Source organism: Solanum dulcamara, chromosome 6 (genome assembly GCF_947179165.1).
Source record: "Solanum dulcamara chromosome 6, daSolDulc1.2, whole genome shotgun sequence".
Classification (NCBI taxonomy): domain Eukaryota; kingdom Viridiplantae; phylum Streptophyta; class Magnoliopsida; order Solanales; family Solanaceae; genus Solanum; species Solanum dulcamara.
Window position 1 is genome coordinate 11,960,747 of NC_077242.1, and position 19,128 is coordinate 11,979,874.

General features: G+C 32.8%; 2 protein-coding genes, 1 long non-coding RNA gene and 1 pseudogene across 4 annotated transcripts; 2 read left to right on the plus strand and 2 right to left on the minus strand.

Annotated features, from left to right (window-relative positions):
- Window positions 1-310: 310 nt before the first annotated feature.
- On the minus strand, window positions 311-1,398 carry LOC129892703 (mitogen-activated protein kinase kinase kinase 20-like; annotated as a pseudogene).
- A 5,334-nt stretch (window positions 1,399-6,732) lies between these two features.
- On the minus strand, window positions 6,733-8,914 carry LOC129892540 (bax inhibitor 1-like). Its single transcript, XM_055968123.1, has 5 exons — window positions 8,657-8,914; window positions 7,956-8,099; window positions 7,774-7,865; window positions 7,194-7,374; window positions 6,733-7,096 (listed from the first exon to the last, which is right to left on the minus strand). Exons 1-5 carry the CDS (start codon window positions 8,783-8,785, stop codon window positions 6,902-6,904), a joined length of 741 nt encoding a protein of 246 aa, XP_055824098.1. The 5' UTR covers window positions 8,786-8,914; the 3' UTR covers window positions 6,733-6,901.
- Window positions 8,915-11,175: 2,261 nt separating this feature from the next.
- On the plus strand, window positions 11,176-12,748 carry LOC129892606 (bax inhibitor 1-like). Of its 2 annotated transcripts, none has more exons than XM_055968190.1 (5): window positions 11,176-11,393; window positions 11,521-11,664; window positions 11,754-11,845; window positions 12,174-12,345; window positions 12,463-12,748. In XM_055968190.1, the coding sequence occupies exons 1-5, from the start codon at window positions 11,277-11,279 to the stop codon at window positions 12,655-12,657; spliced, it is 720 nt and encodes a 239-aa protein (XP_055824165.1). In that variant the 5' UTR covers window positions 11,176-11,276; the 3' UTR covers window positions 12,658-12,748. The 2 variants fall into 2 exon arrangements, with proteins under 2 accessions (XP_055824165.1, XP_055824164.1); XM_055968189.1 differs by having other exon boundaries at window positions 11,178-11,393; window positions 12,162-12,345.
- Window positions 12,749-14,156: 1,408 nt separating this feature from the next.
- LOC129893411 (uncharacterized) lies at window positions 14,157-14,843 on the plus strand. The gene is made up of 2 exons (XR_008767434.1): window positions 14,157-14,445; window positions 14,543-14,843. It is a non-coding gene; the product is annotated as an uncharacterized LOC129893411 (long non-coding RNA).
- Window positions 14,844-19,128: the final 4,285 nt, after the last annotated feature.

Here is a 19,128-nt window from a genome sequence, read left to right on the forward strand (position 1 = left end):
AACCCATGGATTATAAGATAGTGTTGTGTAGACAAAACACATTGCACAATAGTAACATACTTAAATGAAAACCTTCATAAAGATACCATCGTTGTATAATTAACACATCGTATAAATTATTTTCAATAAACTTAAGAGATCACATCCTGGTTACAAATTGCATATATTTACCACCATCTAAGACCTACAGAGAGAGGGATCAGGCTCCATATGTATTTCTTTTACATCAAATTTAAGTCATCGATCAACTATGCATATATTATCTTAGCTTCCTATATATAATACATATATACTATTTGAGATATGCTAATCAGCCAATTTCAACTTTCAAGCTGTTAGTCTTCTCTTCAGTGGTTGAGCTCTGTGAAAAAGGGATGTGTTAAGATCCATCATATATGTAAGTCTCTGAAATTCATTCGTACTAGAGGCCCGTCTTCTGCTCTACCTTTTGCCTTATTATTATTAGTCTCTGGAAAACTTGTAATATTACTGCTTGATCCTCTCAAGTAGGAGTTATGAGGATAATAGAGGCCGCTGGATCAGCCCATCAATTAACTTCTTATTAGCATTGTTCTTGATGAATCGATGATTAAGTAGCATCTCCGCATTCCATCTCCAATTATGATCTCTCTCCAAACACTTGCTCAGAAAGTCCCGCATCATTAGAAATATTATCCAGTATCTCCGGTTTTTCATGTGCAATCTTCAACTCTAATTCATTCTTATTTTTATATTCCGACCACAACCGCCTCCCAGTGATCATTTCCACAACTACGCATCCGAGTGCCCAAATATCACCGGATTTATCTTGAATCCCACACACTACAGATTCCAGTGCTGCGTATAGCAGAGTCCTTCTGTGGTGACGATGCTTCTTCGACTCGAATGATCTGTCCCAACATGTGTGTATTTCATCTGATCTCAATGATAGCCCAAAATCAGCCAATTTCACATCCGCAATGTCATGTTGTCCGCGAGGAAAAAACAAGTATATTAGCAGGTTTTAATTCGCAATGGATAAATCCTTTGCTATGAACATGAGAAATCCCGGCTAAGATTTGAAAAGCATAGTATGCAGCCTCTGATTCTCCGAGTATCATGTTCGACTTATGAATTAAGTCATGCAAAGTCCCACCGGCAGCATACTCGAGTAAGAGGTTATAAGTTTTCTTACCGTTTTCGATGCTTATATCTTCTCCAAAGCACTTAATTACGTACTCCGACCCTCTCAGCTCATGCAATATTTGTCCTTCAACTCGGAGCGAAGAGGAGGGAGCAATGAGCAACTTCCCCGGATTTTAAACTGGCAAATAATGTATAGTAATCCGTTAATGGCGTGGCAAGAGACACCGTACCGTAAGAACCCGAGCCCAACATCTTAAGCTTTTTCCAGTACATACTTTATTGATCAATGAGTTTAATTTTTCGTAGCTACGTTTTTGAAGAGTAACTTTTGATGCTTAGATGGCTTCTCAAAGTATGGGTATTTATAATACTTTTTCTTTTCCTAATCTTATTCTATTTGGGATTAATAAGTTTAATCCGTAAATTGAATTGAGAATCCAAATTTATATAGGCATTGCGATTGGCTTTCTCTTTTCCCATTCTCATTCTAATTGGGAATGTCATTCGTTATAATATCAAAATATTTGGAGTTGTTATAAAATAAAAATAATAATATTGATGATGATGATGATGATGATGATGATGATGATGATGATGATGATGATGATGATGATGATGATGATGATGATGATGATGATGATGATGATGATGATGATGATGATGATGATGATGATGATGATGATGATGATGATGATGATGATGATGATGATGATGATGATGATGATGATGATGATGATGATGATGATGATGATGATGATGATGATGATGATGATGATGATGATGATGATGATTATGATGATGATGATGATGATGATGATGATGATGATGATGATGATGATGATGATGATGATGATGATGATGATGATGATGATGATGATGATGATGATGATGATGATGATGATGATGATGATGATGATGATGATGATGATGATGATGATGATGATACGTTGCCTTTTATCGTTGCCTTTTATGGGCAAAATTTGGTTAAAAAACGATTGATCTACAGTAACAAAATGTAAGTGTAACACCCCCAAAAAATTTTCCTAAGATTCGAACCTTTCTTGTATACGTGTAGGGTCGAACTAGATTATGGTGAAGTGTATGCATAAGTTAGGATGAGTTCCTAAGTAATTGAACAGCGTTAGAGGTGATGTGGGGTCATAAAGGATCCCTAGAACCAAGCTAAGCCCAAAGAATTCATCTTGGCTAAGTTTAAGAATGGGTTCGTTTAAGGGGTCGACTTCTAACGACCATATCTTTTGAAATATGACGATCTGGGTGGCCCACGACCTATTAAATTAAAGGTCGTCGAGTCTTCTTTCCAATGCCGCCAAGAATGTAATTTTTAGAGTTCAGACTCAAAAGATATAACGATCCTAAGACGGACGGGTACTGTAGGAATTTCAGGCCTGGGTTGTAACTGCAGGAAACCTGGGCTTGGCGCCGCAGTGGCGCGACGCGCCACTATCGCGCCAGGAACAAGCCTCAGTAGTTTGGTCCCTGGCGCAGCGCGCCACTACGAGATGTGCAGGGTTTTCAAGCCTATTTTCCAGAACCCAGAAAATATAGGCTTGGCGCTGTAAGGGCGCGACGCGCCACTATCGCGCCACAAAATAGCCTTAGTAGTTTGGTCCTTGGCGCGACGCGCCACTATTGGGTTGCAGGGTTTTTAAGCCTATTCGACTTGGCGCTGTAGTGGCGTAACGCGCTACTATCGCGCCAAAGTGTTTTTGGCCTATTTTCCAGATTTTTGGAGAAAGGGCAATTTGGGAATTTTCCCAAATCATATATGTATCTGCCTTGGGATGTTTTTGGGATCATTTTCAGTCCCTCCCTCTCTCTCTAAAAACCCTAACATTTCCCTCTCTTCTTCTTCTTCTTCTCCAAATCCTTCTCTAACAAAGAGTGCCTCCAAGAGCTTCAAGAATTCAAGCCTTCCATTGGAGACCTAACATCAAGGTCTTCTTCAAAGTCTTCAATAAGGTATGTAAGGTTAACCCAAAATATGGATTGAGTTCTTCCATATGCCCATAGATGTGTTGGATGAAGAGTGTGAAAGATTTGAACCTTCTAGGTAGGTTTTCTTGAAATTTTTTCTAAACCCTAGAATATTTACATATGCTAGAAATTGATGGATGATTTTAATGACTTGAGTTACTAAATAGTTATCTTTCATATTATTGACTATAAATGGATCTTTGCATATAAATTAATATGTATTGATGGTATTCTTGAGTTGAGTTTTGTTGAGAGTATGGATTCATGTTTCCTTCACATGAACCCGAGATGAGATTTCTTTTTGGTCATAATTGTCTTGAGTTTGAGATGGATGGTTTGGGTATATGTGTTGATTGGAATGAGAAGAATGAATTGGAATAGTTATGAATGTTAATGGCATAAAAAGAATCAAAACATTGGTAGAGCTAGAATATCACTTTTGTTTTTATAAATGGAATGTAGAATTAAATAAGGATTTTGGAGTAGATGTTTGATGATGATGTGAATGATGACATTTGGTGATGATGCGATGATGATGTTTGATGATGATGTGAATGATGATATTTGACGATGATGTGAATGAAAAGGTTATGTTGATGAGGATGTCGTGGGATGAAGTAGATTGGAGTCTAATGTGATTATGTGATATGTGATTTGTATAATTTGATTTGATTGGGGTCTTATAAACATTTTGAAAATAAATGATCTTTGAGAAGGAGTTTTAAATAAATGATTTGTGAACATTTTGCATAAATTATTTATACACTATTTTTGAGTTTAAAAAATGATTATTTTTCATCTATGATTTAAAAATAGTTTAAGCATTAGTTGAGTTTGAGAAGTCTTTTAATTATTTTTGAACGTGAGTATTTTGAGTATAAACGAGTTAAGTATTTCTTTTATAAAAAAATTATTTATTTTGAGTTTGAGTTGAGGAGTTGAAACTATGTTCTAAATACATCTAATATTTTTCTACATCCATTGAGTCAAAATGGTATTAAATTTGAAGAGAAGAGTTTGATGATTGAGGTGAGTTGATTTGAAAGAAGGTCCAATGAGATAAAATTGATTGAGTTTTGAAAAGAGTCCAATGAGACTAAATGAGTTGATTTGAAATTAAGTCCTAAGAGACTAAATGAGTATTTTGAATATTTTACTCACTTAATAGCTATGTGCGTATTGAGTCTTGGAGGAGTATTGAGCACTGAATTGAGTAAGAGTATAGTCCATACTCGAATCCCATAAACTACGCTGCCAACGTAGGAAGGGATTGTACCGTGTCGGATGTTTTCCTATTTCATTGTCCTGAAATGATAGGACTTGATTGATTGACGGATCCATGATTGGTTTGAGTCGTTCATACCCTGGCAAGTATAAACAGACGGAGCAACAGCGTGACTCATTGTGCATCACCTATATATAGGTGGTGGGATTGTTGTCGGTTAGAGAAATTCCCAAATTGAGTGGATTGTGCATAATATGATTGGTTTGATTGTGATTGTAGATGATTGAGCTGAATCGTAAAACATTGCATAATTTAATTTACATATTTATTGAGTTGAGTCCTTTGAGTTGATTGTCGAGTTGATTGTATATGATCGGATTGGATTAGATGATAGGTGATTGGATTATGTACGATTGGATCGGATTAGATGATGTGTGATAGATTGGATTAGATGATATGTGATTGGATTGAATAGAATCGTATATGATTGGGTTTGAACTGTATTGTACCTGATTGGATTGGATTGGATTGGATTGTATGGTGTGTGATTGGTCGTTGTCTAAAATGTATTCTTACTTTGGACTTATGATACTTTGATTGAGTCTCTCTTATCTTTCTGAGTTGAGATATTTGAACCAACGTTACTCTTCCTTGAGGTATGTTTCATTCTGCCATATTACATACTCGTACATTCCATGTACTGACATCCATTTGGACCTGCATCATTTCATGATGCAGAGACAGGTTTAATAGATCGTCAATAGGAGCACCATTGGGGATCTATACACACTCAGCGTATTGGTGAGTCCTTCCCTACATTCGAAGGACACCGCTTATGTTATTCTTGCGTCGAGTTAGCCCTTTTCATTTTGATTTGAGGTAGCCATGAACATGTCATTGGCACCAATTAGATAGTAGTGATAGAGGCTTCATAGACTAGATAGTGATGGGTCGATTGAGTATTTTCTTTTCTTGAATTATTCTTGTCAAACTATTTTAATGACAAAGATTGAAGTTTGATTCGTTGGCCCATGGCCTTTATTTCTTGAGTTAGATTGTTGATTTGGGATTTGCCCACCAAATAGTCTCTTTATTTTAAGTCTTCCGCTGATTGAATGAATGAACGGATGTGTGATCAGGCTATGTGGTTCGCTTGGGAGCCAGAAATGGTTCCTGAGTGCCGATCACGTCTAGGGTACCCTCTCGGGGCGTGACAGTAAGCTACAGTGAAAGTGGTCCCATGGACATCCACTTATTTTACAACACTCCCCCTTGGATGGTCATGTACAAAAGAAAAATATGTAAATTATTTGTAATACGCATTGGTTGCTGTCTCATTAAAAATTGTTTGAAGAAAGCTACTTTGTAAGCTACTTGTAGGAATTTGCTTGTAAAGCTGAATATAGGAACCTGCTTGTGTAAGTTGTTTATATGGACCTGCTTGCGGAGATGCTTGTAAGTTGTCTACTTGATTTCAAACTTATCCAGAAAACTGTATAATAAGCATCCACAATCCAATGTATTTAGTTCTCATGGGAGTTCAATAAATAATGTACCTCATTAAAACCTTACTAGAAAAAAAACCTCTAAAAAAAAGTATACATATCTAGTAATACGCATTGGTAGCTGCCTCATTAAAAACCTTTTCAGAAAAACTCAGTGATACAAAACCTCGTCTAAGGGAAAAAGAGTGCAGTGCTCATTATACTTCCCCTGATTAAAACATCACTTAATTCTCGTGAAGGATGCCCCTCAATCTTGTACTTAGTTTTCCAAATGTTGATGTTGAATGTACCTTTGTGACCAAATCATATTCATGAATATGTTGCATCCTTGAACAATCTTGTATTCATGATATATTTTAAGGACCAAAATCAATTAACCAAAAATCGATAGTAAATATTTTATTGATTTGATTATCAGTTTGACATGTTCATAAATAAAAAACCAATAAACTAAATCAATAATACATAAAATCAAACCGAACCTATCGATACACAACCCTATCCATAACTACTCTAGTACTCTTCTACTAACTGAAGAGTCACTTATTAAGAGATCATTGAAAAAAAGAGATGTTATTCTTAATCCAGACATTGTACTGAAAACTGAGGAAAGAGTAATTAGTTAATAGACGTTTGATTGTTTAGTACAGAATAAAGAGTTTATTTTATTAATTAATTAATTAAGCGCTAGAGAACTAGATTAATCCCGCTTTACACAAGCAAGATCATGAATCATATATAAATTTATAATATAATTAAAAATATATATATATCATCAATGTAACTAACATGTTACAAGTTGCAAGAAGTTTTCTTTATTAAAATAAACAAAAGGGGAGCGGTTCTATATGCTATTCAAGACTTTGTATGGAGTAAAAGTAAGGTAATCAACAATTAGTATTTCATTTGCCAAGAAATATTCAAAGCATTTTGGTTTAGACTAACAAATTCCAAATTCAGTCAGACAAAAAGGAATATCTGTTCATCATTTACAGTAAGGTGGACATTCTACTCTCTATTTACTCTATAGTTCCAAGGTGCATCAGCTTTAATTGTGTTCGTGTTGTTCAATTTCTGCACCCTGCAGGTATAGTCTTGCAGCATGGATCACTATGCCCGGTAAATGGAAGAAGACAGTGAATGTGCAGTTGACTAAGTTGATATGTCCAATGTTAGCATTGTACAGTATCTCTTGGCTATATATCACAAGGTACCCCAAGAACAATATCTGCACAATGTGTATCTAGAACAAGCAGTATTCAACAAGTCAGCCATATTATTCATTCAAACTAGAGTCAGCGAGTTCAAAATGACTACATTGTATGCATATAACTGCTTACCGTTATCATATAAAGAGCACTGTGCACGTCCAAGAGAGTGAAAGCAATTGCGGAGATGATGAGAACATCACAATGTCTCAGGGTACCGATGTAGATGTAACTCCTTTCTGATGATAGGAAGGCTCTTAACAAGAAATTTCCAATGCCAATTGTTATACCTGCCAAAAGTCCGAGAACATAGCTGGAGAACAAGCATGGAATGTTTAGATTATCAGAATATTTTTTCAAATAAGGAATATAGAACAGCAAGCGCTAATCAACTACACATAAAGAAGGAGCAGAGGAGTAACAGAGCAAGCAAATGCGCTATAACATATATATCAGAATTCTAGTGGCCACTTTTAGCAAACTGCGCAAGAATGATACAAAACGCGATGGAGAATTACTATGTTTTATATGAAATTCTTCCATTCCAATGCTCGTCTTGTGAAAGAGAACAACACATTCAGGCAGAGAAATCTCATAAGTCCTTACTACAGAATTTTCACAATTAAGATTTCCAGTAAATCTAATGATTATAAGCGATAAAAAACATTAGCAACAGATATCTAAACAATGTTTAGTATCTTTTCAGTCGTACCATTGCTCGACTTTGAAGATATAATTGGTAAAAGCACTAACAGAAGCACCGAATGAATAAGCAACCAACATCAACAGTAAGAACCTCACGTTCTGCATAAGACGTACAGAAGATTTACTTTATAAGAAGTGACATCAAGAATAATTCAACAAAATTTACCGAGTCATTGATCATGTACGTACCAGTCTCCCTGGTGGAGTAAAGTAAATCCAGATTAAACTTGCTACATAAGAAAGGACTGTGAATTTCCCCCCGGCTACCGAAATGAGGTGCATGAAGGATCCAAAAGTAGAGCACAACATGGCACAGAGGAGAGTAAGATACACCTATATTTTTCAGCAAAAAACTAATCAATCACATGAAAAGGGGGAATCCAATACTTAGAGGCATAAGCAAAAAATGCATGTTTTCCAGCTAACATAAGAAGGTGAAATATGAAATTGCATAAAACAATTCAAGATATACTCTATCAAGAATTTAAGTTCGTTAAACTGTTCAAATTTTCTTGCTTAAATGAAGATAAGTGAAATGGATATCTTAATTTCCGGTCCGTCAAATACTCTCATATAAGGAAATCAAGTCAAAAACTACTTCAGTGGGTTTGAAACTCCAACAATTTTATCAGATTATTGCTAAGGGCATAAGCAAGTGCAAAAGAACAGCAAGAAACCAGCAAACATCAAAATCTTCTGAGGATCGAAATTCAACAATCCACACGGTAAGAAACTGTACCAAGAAGAAACTAACTATAGTTATCGATAAAACCTAAAAATCTTCTGAGATTCATGACGATTAATGAATTGGGGATTTAGCATGATCATCTTCCCATAATAATTTCATGAAATTACAACAATTTCGGATCAAGTAGAAGGATGAATTGTACCTTCTTCAAGGTTCTGAGCACTTCATCGGGAATTTCATCGGAATTCATCATGTCTTCTATGTTCCAATTCCTATTGAAGTACCATTTCACAGCATTAATGGCCTGAATTTTCATATCTGAGAAATTCATCTTCTTCTTTTCTTTTCTTTTCTTTTTTTGCAGAGAGAATGGAATGTGATCTCTGCTATACAGAGAAGTATTTTTGCCGAGTTCGTTACAATGACTGACTCTGGCCGTTATTTCTTAAAGGATATTTATGGTTTTACCCTTTGGTTATAGGCTGTCTTGGGAATAAGACGGGGGTAATTTGGTCTCCAGCCTCAGGTTGTTGGCGGGAAGTTTTAGAAATAGCTTTTGTGGCGAATTTCTATTTTCTTTTCCTCTTATAATTTTTATAAATTAATCGCATTGCTTCTATTTAAATTAATTTAATTTCCAAAATGTGAAACTATTGATTTAGGCTCCTATCAAAATAATTTTTGAAATAACGCACATATCCGGTGAGCCAAAATATGTGGTGTTGTATATATCACATATAAAATAAATTACTGTTGAAAATAAAATAACAAAAATGAATAGAAAAATATATTGAGGCTGATACGCGGTTATTTCGCACTTTTTAAGAAGATTCTAGTTCACTACGGCATAATTTACATCGATCCAACAGTAATACTCTTGACTTGTTCCCTTCAGAATACAACAATCCAATAACGTCGTACAACTCAAACAATTTCGGATTAATTAAAGAATCCAAAGCCTACAAAAAACACAATCCTTCAACATAATGATATTAGCATGGCTGAGTCAATTCGTATATCACTACGAAATGACCTAGTTGTCCTTGAATTAGTGTAGATGAGCATATATTAATCAGATTAAAGTATGAGCTTACGTGTGTATGCTGTGAAATGTGTTTTGTTGCATCATTATTTCATTTCAAATGTCGAATTATAAATTGCTATTTCTTTCTTAAATTGATGCCGTGCATATCTCATAATTTATTTAAATCTTGTCTTAATTTTTGTAGAAATGGTTTTTGACACATATTATATTAGACATGTGGATTTTCGGGCATTCTGACATTTCATTTTTTTCATTTCAAAAACTAGTGTTGAGCATTACAAGTCATGCGGTTAAGACAAATTTATATCTCCTGTCATTATATTTGGTGAGACTCCACATTATGTTCGTGGAGAACTAATTACTTTATATCATGAGATCGGGATCTATTTCAGTTGACTATTTTATTACGTGTTATAAAAGTTCTCTAGACAGTAATCGTTCTTTTGGGTTCTAAACACTCATATATGATATGCATGAATGACACATTATTTGGTTCAAGTTATAAGAAAAATGTTTTAAAATTTACTTGTCAATGGTTTCAATCTCTTTGTTTTAACCGACAGACCATTGGGTTTTGCCATCTAAGATGAATATTATCAACAGGCTACAAAATCTCTTATAATTCTTGAAATTTCATCGATTTTGTCCTTCAATAAAGATTGTGTTTTTAGCAGTGGTTGAGTTTTCTATTCTTTTGTCTGGGATGTTATTTAGAATGTTAAATCTAGATGTCTATTGACTGAATAATTATTATGGCTTATAAGAAATATGTGTATTTAGCAAATCAACATACACTCTCATACACAGGCTCTCATCTTCTCTACACTTGTTTGTAGCTGTCCTGTCTTCCAATGAACCCTGATCACATAGCTGATTCATTTTTAAAAAAATATTTTTATCTTTATTCACATAATCTTATAACTAGCTCTACACAAATATCATAACATGCTTAATTCTAAAAATATTTTTTTTTAATAATCATCGTATTCAATCAAACATAATCGTATAAATAAAACAGCAGGAGGCAAGAAGTGCTCCAACTCAAATATCCTTTGTAAAGCTTCGTTCCATAATTTGTTGAAACTCAACTTGATTACCTCACTGAAACTCAATAATTTCACATTTTGGAAATTAAATTTCATTAAGTAGATGACAAACAAATTATTATTTTTTGTTTTGAGTGAACCAATGTGATTAATATTTTAGAAATATAGTAATGGATTTCAAAATATAAAAAAGTAAAAACACAAATAAATCAAAGAAATTCAACATCTAATATCAATATTAATAAAAAAAAAGAATTTTAAAGGATAATTTCGAAGACCTCCCTTCAAATTTACCTTAAAACACATACCTCCCTTGTGATTTGCTTGATTGGTTTGTAATACAACAAAAACTAATTTTAGGTAATATAATTCTCTAATATATCAGAACTACTCTTTTTTTATCATTAAATTAAATGCAACATTTTTTTTAATTGCAAACCTCTTTTAAAAAATAAAAAGTAGAGAGGCTCCTAAAAATCAAAAGAGGAAAAGAATATATAAATTCCCACAAAAGTTAGTTCTAAACCTTCCCGCCAACGACCTGAGCGCGGAGACGAAACTACCCCCGTCTTATTCTCAAGACTCAGCGCATAAGTGAAGAGTAAAATCGTAAATATCCTCAAAGGAATAACTGTTTGTAACGAACTTAGCAAAAAAATCACTTGTCTGTATAAACAGAGCTCATTTTCGTTCTCTCTGTAAAAAATAAAAAAAGGAAAAAAAAGAAGAAGATGAATTTCTCGGAGGCGATTAATGCTGTGAAATGGTACTTCAATAGGAATTGGAACAGAGATGACATGATGAATTTCGATGAAATTCCCGATGAAGTTCACAGAAACTTGAAGAAGGTACATATATTATGATGATGGAAGAAAATATCAATGTTGTAGTTGAAAGTATGAATACAACCTTGAAAGTATTGGATTTCCCCTTTTTCCTGTGATTGATTAGTTTTTTTGCTGAAAATAAATATAGGTGTATCTTACTCTCTTCTGTGCCGTGTTGTGCTCTACTTTTGGATCCTATTTGCAATGGATCACGATAGCCGGGGGGCAATTCACAGTCCTTTCTTATGTAACAAGTTTAATCATGCTTTACATTACTCCACCAGGGAGAGTGGTACGTACTTGATCGATCAATGGCTCGTAGATTTTGTTGAATTATTCTTCAAGTCGCTTCTTATAACGTAAATCTTCTGTCTTATGCAGAACACAAGGTTCTTACTGTTGATGTTTGTTGCCTATTCATTTGGTGCTTCTGTTAGTGCTTTTCCAAATTATCTTTTCGAAATCAAGCAACGGTAAGACTCAAAAGATACTAAAAATTGTTTAGATACCTGTTGTTCGTGTTTTCTTTGTTACTACTTTCTTGTCATATCATATTATCAAGAACCTGATTTTTGCCTTCTTCAATTGTGTAGAGGGCATTGGAAAGGATGAATTAAGTCATTCTCTATCGCATTTTGTATCATAAGTTTACTACATTCTTGGCTAATATAACACATTTGCTTGCTCTGTTACTCCTCTGCTCCGTGTAGTTGATTAGCTATTGTTGTTCTCTGTTCCTTATTTGAAAGAATATTCCGATAATCTTAACATTCCATGCTTGTTCTCCAGCATTGTTCTCAGAATTTTGGCAGGTATAACTATTGGCTCTGGAAATTTACTGTATAGAGCCACCAGAACAAGGGAAAGGAGTGAAATCTACATCGGTTGCCTGCAATATTGTTGTGGTCTAGCGCTCTATGGCATTGTTTTTATTCTCTTGGACAAAAGCCGCACAGCTCTTTGGGTGATAAACGTAAGCAGCTGTATGCAAACATTACAATGTGATCTCACTCATTTTGAACTCGTTGATTCTAGTTTGTCTAATGAATGAATAATATGACTTGACTTATTTGAATACTGCTTGTTCTAGATACACACTCTGCAGATATTATTCATGGGGTACCTTGTGATATATAGCCAAGAAATAGTGTACGATGCTAACTTTGGAGATATTAACTTCGTCAACTGCACATTCACCGTCTTCTTCCATTTACCGGGCATAGTGATGCATGCTGCAAGACTATACCTTCAGAGTGCAGAAATTGAGCAACATGAACAGAATTAAAGCGGATGCACCTTGGAACTATAGAGAGTAGAATGTGCACCTTACTGTAAATGATGAACAAATATTCTTTTGTGTCTAAAGAACTTGAATATTTTTCTTGGCAAAAAAAAATACTGATGGTTGATTACCTTACCCCATAAAAAACTTCTGTTTGTGTTCTCAAGTGCCTATTATACAAATAAGTTGGTTATTTAAAATATGTCCCACTCTTTAATTAGACGTATTAGCTTTGATAAGCCGTAAAATCTAAAGTTTGTTCCAATTGAGCTTGATGTGTATAATTAAAAAAGATAACATGTTTTATGTGGTTAACTTAATTACTTGATAAACGATTGAGGATATGCATAATTTTTTTTTCGAAAATTTTAGTTGAAAGTGTCTAATAGAAATATTTTGATATGTGTTAAAGCATTCAATTAGTGCGTAAATAAAATTTATTGACAATTTTAAGAGACTGCCACGTATTAAGCCAAGAACTAAATTTTGATGACCCTTTTGGTTCCTTTCAAAGCCTTCCTCTCTAAAATCAAAGAACCAATTATCTTTTGATCATAATGAACTATTCAGGCAAAATGTTATTTCTAAAACTTCCCGCCAACGACCTGAGCGTAGAGACGAAATTACCCTCGTCATATTCTCAAGACAGCCTATAACTGAAGGGTAAAACCGTAAATATTCTTTAAGGAATAACTGCCACAGGCAGTCGTTTGTAACGAACATATCAACAACACTTCTCTGTATAAAACAGAGCTCATTTTCGTTCTCAGTTTTCCGATTCTCTGTGCAAAAGAAGGAGAAATAAAGAAGAAGATGAATTTCTCAGCTATGAAACTTCAGGCCATTAATGCTGTGAAATTGTACTTCAATAGGAATTGGAACAAAGAAGACATGATGAATTTCGACGAAATTCCCGAGGGAGTGCGCAGAAGATTGAAGAAGGTGAACGTCCAATTTTTTTTCTTTATTGTAATCTGGTTAGAAGTATGTTATTGACTATCAGAACATGATGATGCTAAATCCCCAATTCTTAAATCCTCATCATTCATCAATTTCAATTCTCGGAAGATTTTTGGGTATTGTCCATAATGAAAATCAGTTCCTTTTTCGGGATTGAAGAATTTCAATTCTCAGAATCGTCATGATTCATGAATTTCGTGTTGTTGTTGTTTTTTTTGGCTTCTGCCTCTAAGTATTGGATTCCCCTTTTTCCTGTGAGATTGATTAGTTTTTGCTGAAAATAAATATAGGTGTATCTTATTCTCTTCTGCGCCATGTTGACCTCTACTTTTGGATCCTTGTTCTTGAAGTTGTCGCTTCTTATAATGTAAATCTTCTATCTTATGCAAAACACGAGGTTCTTACTCTCCATGTGTGCTGCCTATTCATTCGGTGCTTCTGTTTGCTTTTATACCAATTATCTCTTCAAAATCGAGCAACGGTAAGACTTAAAAGATACTAAACATTGTTTAAATATCTGTTGTTCAAGCTTTCTTGTCTAATATGGCAATGACATTTACTTGCTCTGCTCTTCTGTAAGTATGAGTAGTTCTATGTTCCTTATTTGAACAATATCATAACATTCCATGCTTGTTCTCAAGCTATGTTCTCAGACTTTTGGCTGGTACAAGAACAACAATTGGCATTGGAAATTTCTTGTATAGAGCCCCCATCACAACAACGGATAGGAGAGAAATCTACATCGGTTGCCTGCAATATTGAGTTGTTCTAGTGTTCTCCATATTTGCTTTCATTCTCTTGGAAAGGCACACAGCTATCTGGATGATAATGGTAAGTAGTTGTATGCATACTGTAGTCATGTTGAACACGCTGACTCTAGTTTGAATGAATACTATGACTGACTTGGTGAATACTCTGCTTGTGATAGATACACATTGTGCAGATATTGTTCATACAGGCAAGAAATACTGTATGATGCTACTAACATAGGAGAGATTAACTTCGTCAACTGCACATTCACCGTCTTTCTCCATTTACCAGGCATATTGATCCATGCTGCAAGACTATACCTTCAGTGTGCAAAAATCGAGCAACACGGACAGAATTTGGAACTATAGAACAAATAGAGAGTAGAATGTGCACCTTACTGTAAATGATGAACAAATATTCTTTTGTGTCTAAAGAATTTGAATATTTTTCTTGGCAAAAAAAATACTGATGGTTGATTACCTTACTTTTACTCCATAAAGACTATTTGGACTTTAAGATGATCAGTCCATTACCTAAACTCAAAATTGAGCAAATTGAACTGTTATAACAATCATATGTAAGAGCTAGTTTCGGGTGTAATTTCACAAATGCTCAATCAACAATTTTACTTTATTACACCAAATTAAGATATTAAAAACTATCTTTGGTATCATAGAAAATATCTCCTTTGTTTCCTCCCAGCACTTCCCATTATATTCAGGCATACTAACATGACTCTTTAGTTTCAAAACTATTCAGGCATAAGTACATTTTTATTTATCTACGCATTTGATAAACTCAAAATTATTTATTAGTTAAAAAAAACAATCAAAAGTTATAAATTGGTCACCCTTAGTTTATAATTTTACATCTTATAAGCATTTTTAGTTAACTAAGACTGGGCCTTAATCTCCGGACCTAGATGGTGTTCAACACCCACCCACCCACCCCACCCCACAAGCCGACGGAGGGAGTAAGCTACTCTAATCTTTAGGGAAGTAAAAGGCTATCTTGAACGGTACTTGAGTTGTGTCACGTATCTAAAATTGATACTGGGCTCGAGGTTGATTGGTATCAGTCTGAAACCATTGTTTGCACATCCGGGATAAGTTGGAGGCCCGGGCCGATAGGGATCAACTCTGCGAGGGGTATCTTCGAGTACAAGGTGAGCTTTGATGCATCGGAAAGTTTGTTGATCCCAAATAAGTATATGTGTTCTAAATTCTAATAATCCCTTTGCAAGTTGCGCCAAATACGGTACGTGTGATTTAACACACTACCCCCTAAATTCAGAAATAAGAAATAATGAACTTATTTTGTTTCTTAGTTTACCGTAAATTATGAATCTACCTACCTATAGCTAGCTAATTATATGATTAAACTTCCACAAAACATGCTAATTTTGTCTGTTTCAGACTTTTACATCTTTCCTTATTTTAAATCATGTAAGGAGGGGAGACAAATCAATTTTTATAAACTTCTTGTCCTATACAATAGTTTCATAGGTCATTTTCTTCTGATCGCAGTCACATTAATCATTTGTTTAAACTTTTTTTTATATATCATTTTTATATTCATGCATATTAATATAATTTTGGGAAAAAACTCAAATATACCATCGAACTTTGGGGAAAAATTCATTTATGTCATTCGTTAAAAGTTTGGCTCATTTATGTCATTGCCGTTTGAGAAAAGACTCATTTATATCATTATTTTTTAACTCTGATTTTACAAAACCACCCAAACAACTTTTAATATTTTTCTATTGGAATTTTGAATCAAATATATTTTTTTTGCTTCTTCTTCTTCAAGAACACCAAGAACACCTAAAGAACACCAACAACTCCAAATTTTCAACTTTTTTATTTTTTTACTAAATCATCTCAAATTTCAATAGTAGCATCCCTCCGAGCTAGATATCAAAATCCAATATCTTTTGAGCTCAAATCTAATCTAACCCAACAAGACACTTGAAATTTCTTTAAAGTTTTAAAACTTTAACATCCTTTAATGGTAAAATTTTCTCCATAACTCCAAATCATTCGAAATTTTAAACATAGAGACAGTGAACTTTAACATTAAAGGAGATTGAATTTTTGAATTGTGTTGAAAATTTCACCGGTAAAGGAGGTTAAAGTTTTGTAACATTGAAAAAAATTTAAGTGTAACTTGTTGGGTTAGATTGAATTCGAGCTCAAAAGATATTGAATTTTTATATCTAGCTCGGAGGGATGCTACTACTGAAATTTGAGATGATTTCATAAAAAAATTGAAAATTTGGAATTCTTGGTGTTCTTCATGTGTTTTTGATGTCATTGAAGAAAAAGAAGCAAAAAAAGTATATTTGATTCAAAATTTCAATAGAAAAGTGTCAAAAATTGTTTGGGTGCTTTTGCAAAATCGGGGTTAAAAAATAATAGCATAAATAAGTTTTTTCTCAAACAACAATGGCATAAATGAGTCAAACTTTTAACAGATGACATAAATGAGTCTTTTCTCAAAGTTCGATGATATATTTGAGCTTTTTTCCTATAATTTTTAATAACATCTGCAACCTTAATTAATCGTTGTTTTTTATGATAATATATTTTTCTATTAAAAAATTACATTTTATAAGTACAATTGGTATTTATGAATATATTATAAGTTAAATTTATTTGTCTAATTCTTATGTATATTTATATTTTGATTTCTCTTAAGATGTTACTCCAATATTAAATTATATATTTTTAATTAAATAATTTATTACTCGCTTAACAGTTATATTTTATATATTAATTAAAATATAAATAACTTTAAAATGTAAATAATTTTAATAATATTTTTTTTTTACTTTAGCAATCTTAAAATGAAATTTTTATTTTTAGCTAAATAAGATGGAGGTTTTATTTTTAGCTAACTAAAATAAAAGTTTTATTTTTAAGTTAAATAAGATGGAAATTTTATTTAAAGCTAAATAAGATGAAAGTTTTATTTTTTAAATTAAATAAGATCAGAGTTTAATTTTAAAAACACGGCACAATCATGGAAATGCATACAAAAAAATATTTAAGTTAAATAAGACGAAAATTTTATTTTTAAGAATGAATAACTAAAGCTTGCAAAGAAAATGTTAAAAAAAACTAAAATAAAATGGAGGGTATTTTTGTAAACAAACAACTTATTCTTAAAAATTATGTAATGAATATAATTTTGAATATGACAAACCAAACAAGCAATAAAAACTAATCTAGCATAGCTTACCCAACATAAGTAATCTCATCATAACTTGTATTCAAACCAAACGACCCCCTAAGTATTCTATACCAGCAATATTTTCAATCTCAAAATTCGAACCTCAAACTCATGATTAAGAAGGAGAGATGTCATCCATTACACTTATGGCCCTTAGGGGTTGTTTGTTAGAGTTATGCACTGATTAATATTTAGTTATTTAATTTTCTATTTTATATAAAATAATATATAAATTGACTCATATAATAACTTAATCTTATACAGATTTTATTTATGTGAGATTGCAAAATAATAATGAATCATCTAATTGGTGTGGTGAATGTTTTATAAAGCAACAAAAAAGTTATATCATTTGTCTCAGTTTAATGTGATACCATCTTTTTTTAATTTGTTTATAAAAGAATGTCAATAAGTAGAAATAAATTAATTTTAATGAAATGATATATAGCTACACAAATATCTAAAAAGTTATTTTAACCCTCTATTTTTTTATTAATTTTATTTTATCTTAAACATCATATCAAGTCAAATAGTGTCACTTAAGTTGGGGCGCTAATATTTAGGTATGATAGTTTTCCTTCCCAAGCGACAACCAAACAACCCCTTAATGGTTACTAAACTTTTTCAAATCAACGTTTCGACATATGATTGGGAATCATTATTTGAAATCTCAAATTCTTCCAATAGCATAATTTGGAATTTCAAATCATGATTTTATTTTATCTTTTTAAAATGTAAAACTTGTCCTATAAGTTTATATTGTAATGAAATATACATCATTTTAAATTTTACAAAAAAAAGACTAATGCCCAACGTCAAAAGATTGTTCGTATCATGTAAAAACTTATATTAAAAAATAATTAGTTATTACTATTATTGAAAGATCTTTATTGTGTATTTAAAAGTTTTTAATTGTATATATTTATTTATAAAAGTAACATGGAGATGTGTGATTAATCAATGTGGGCATGTAGCGCCTCAGGACATTTCTATGTTTTATTTATAGATTATGATTTGCTCATTTGATAAAATTGTATAAGAATTAAAGAAAATATAATCGTTTTTACAACTTATGAGATTTTTATATTAATAAAAAAAATATATCTTAAAAAAATCAAATTACATATGCAAATGAAATATCAACATTAAATCTAACTTTAAATCATGATTTCGTATATTTGGCTTAAAAAATATTGTTAGCAAGCAATAAAATACAAGGAAAAAGGACCGAAAGTTAAATTAGTTTGAGAAATAAAGTTGTCCCACTCGCAATTCCAAACATGTCAAATAAATAAGTACACAATACTCAAAAGAGCAATAAAAGAAAGTACAGAATCGAATTGAAGCAAAACTACTTAAAGGTGTTCCATTTTTCAAAAGGGGAAAAAAAATGAAGACCAACTAAAGGGACAATGGGGTTAGTTAGGGGTAAATTCATATACTTCCTCCATTTCTAAAAGAATTGTCTAGTTTAACTAAATATGGAATTTGAATTTAAAAAAATAAAGAATTTTTTTTAAATTTTGTGGT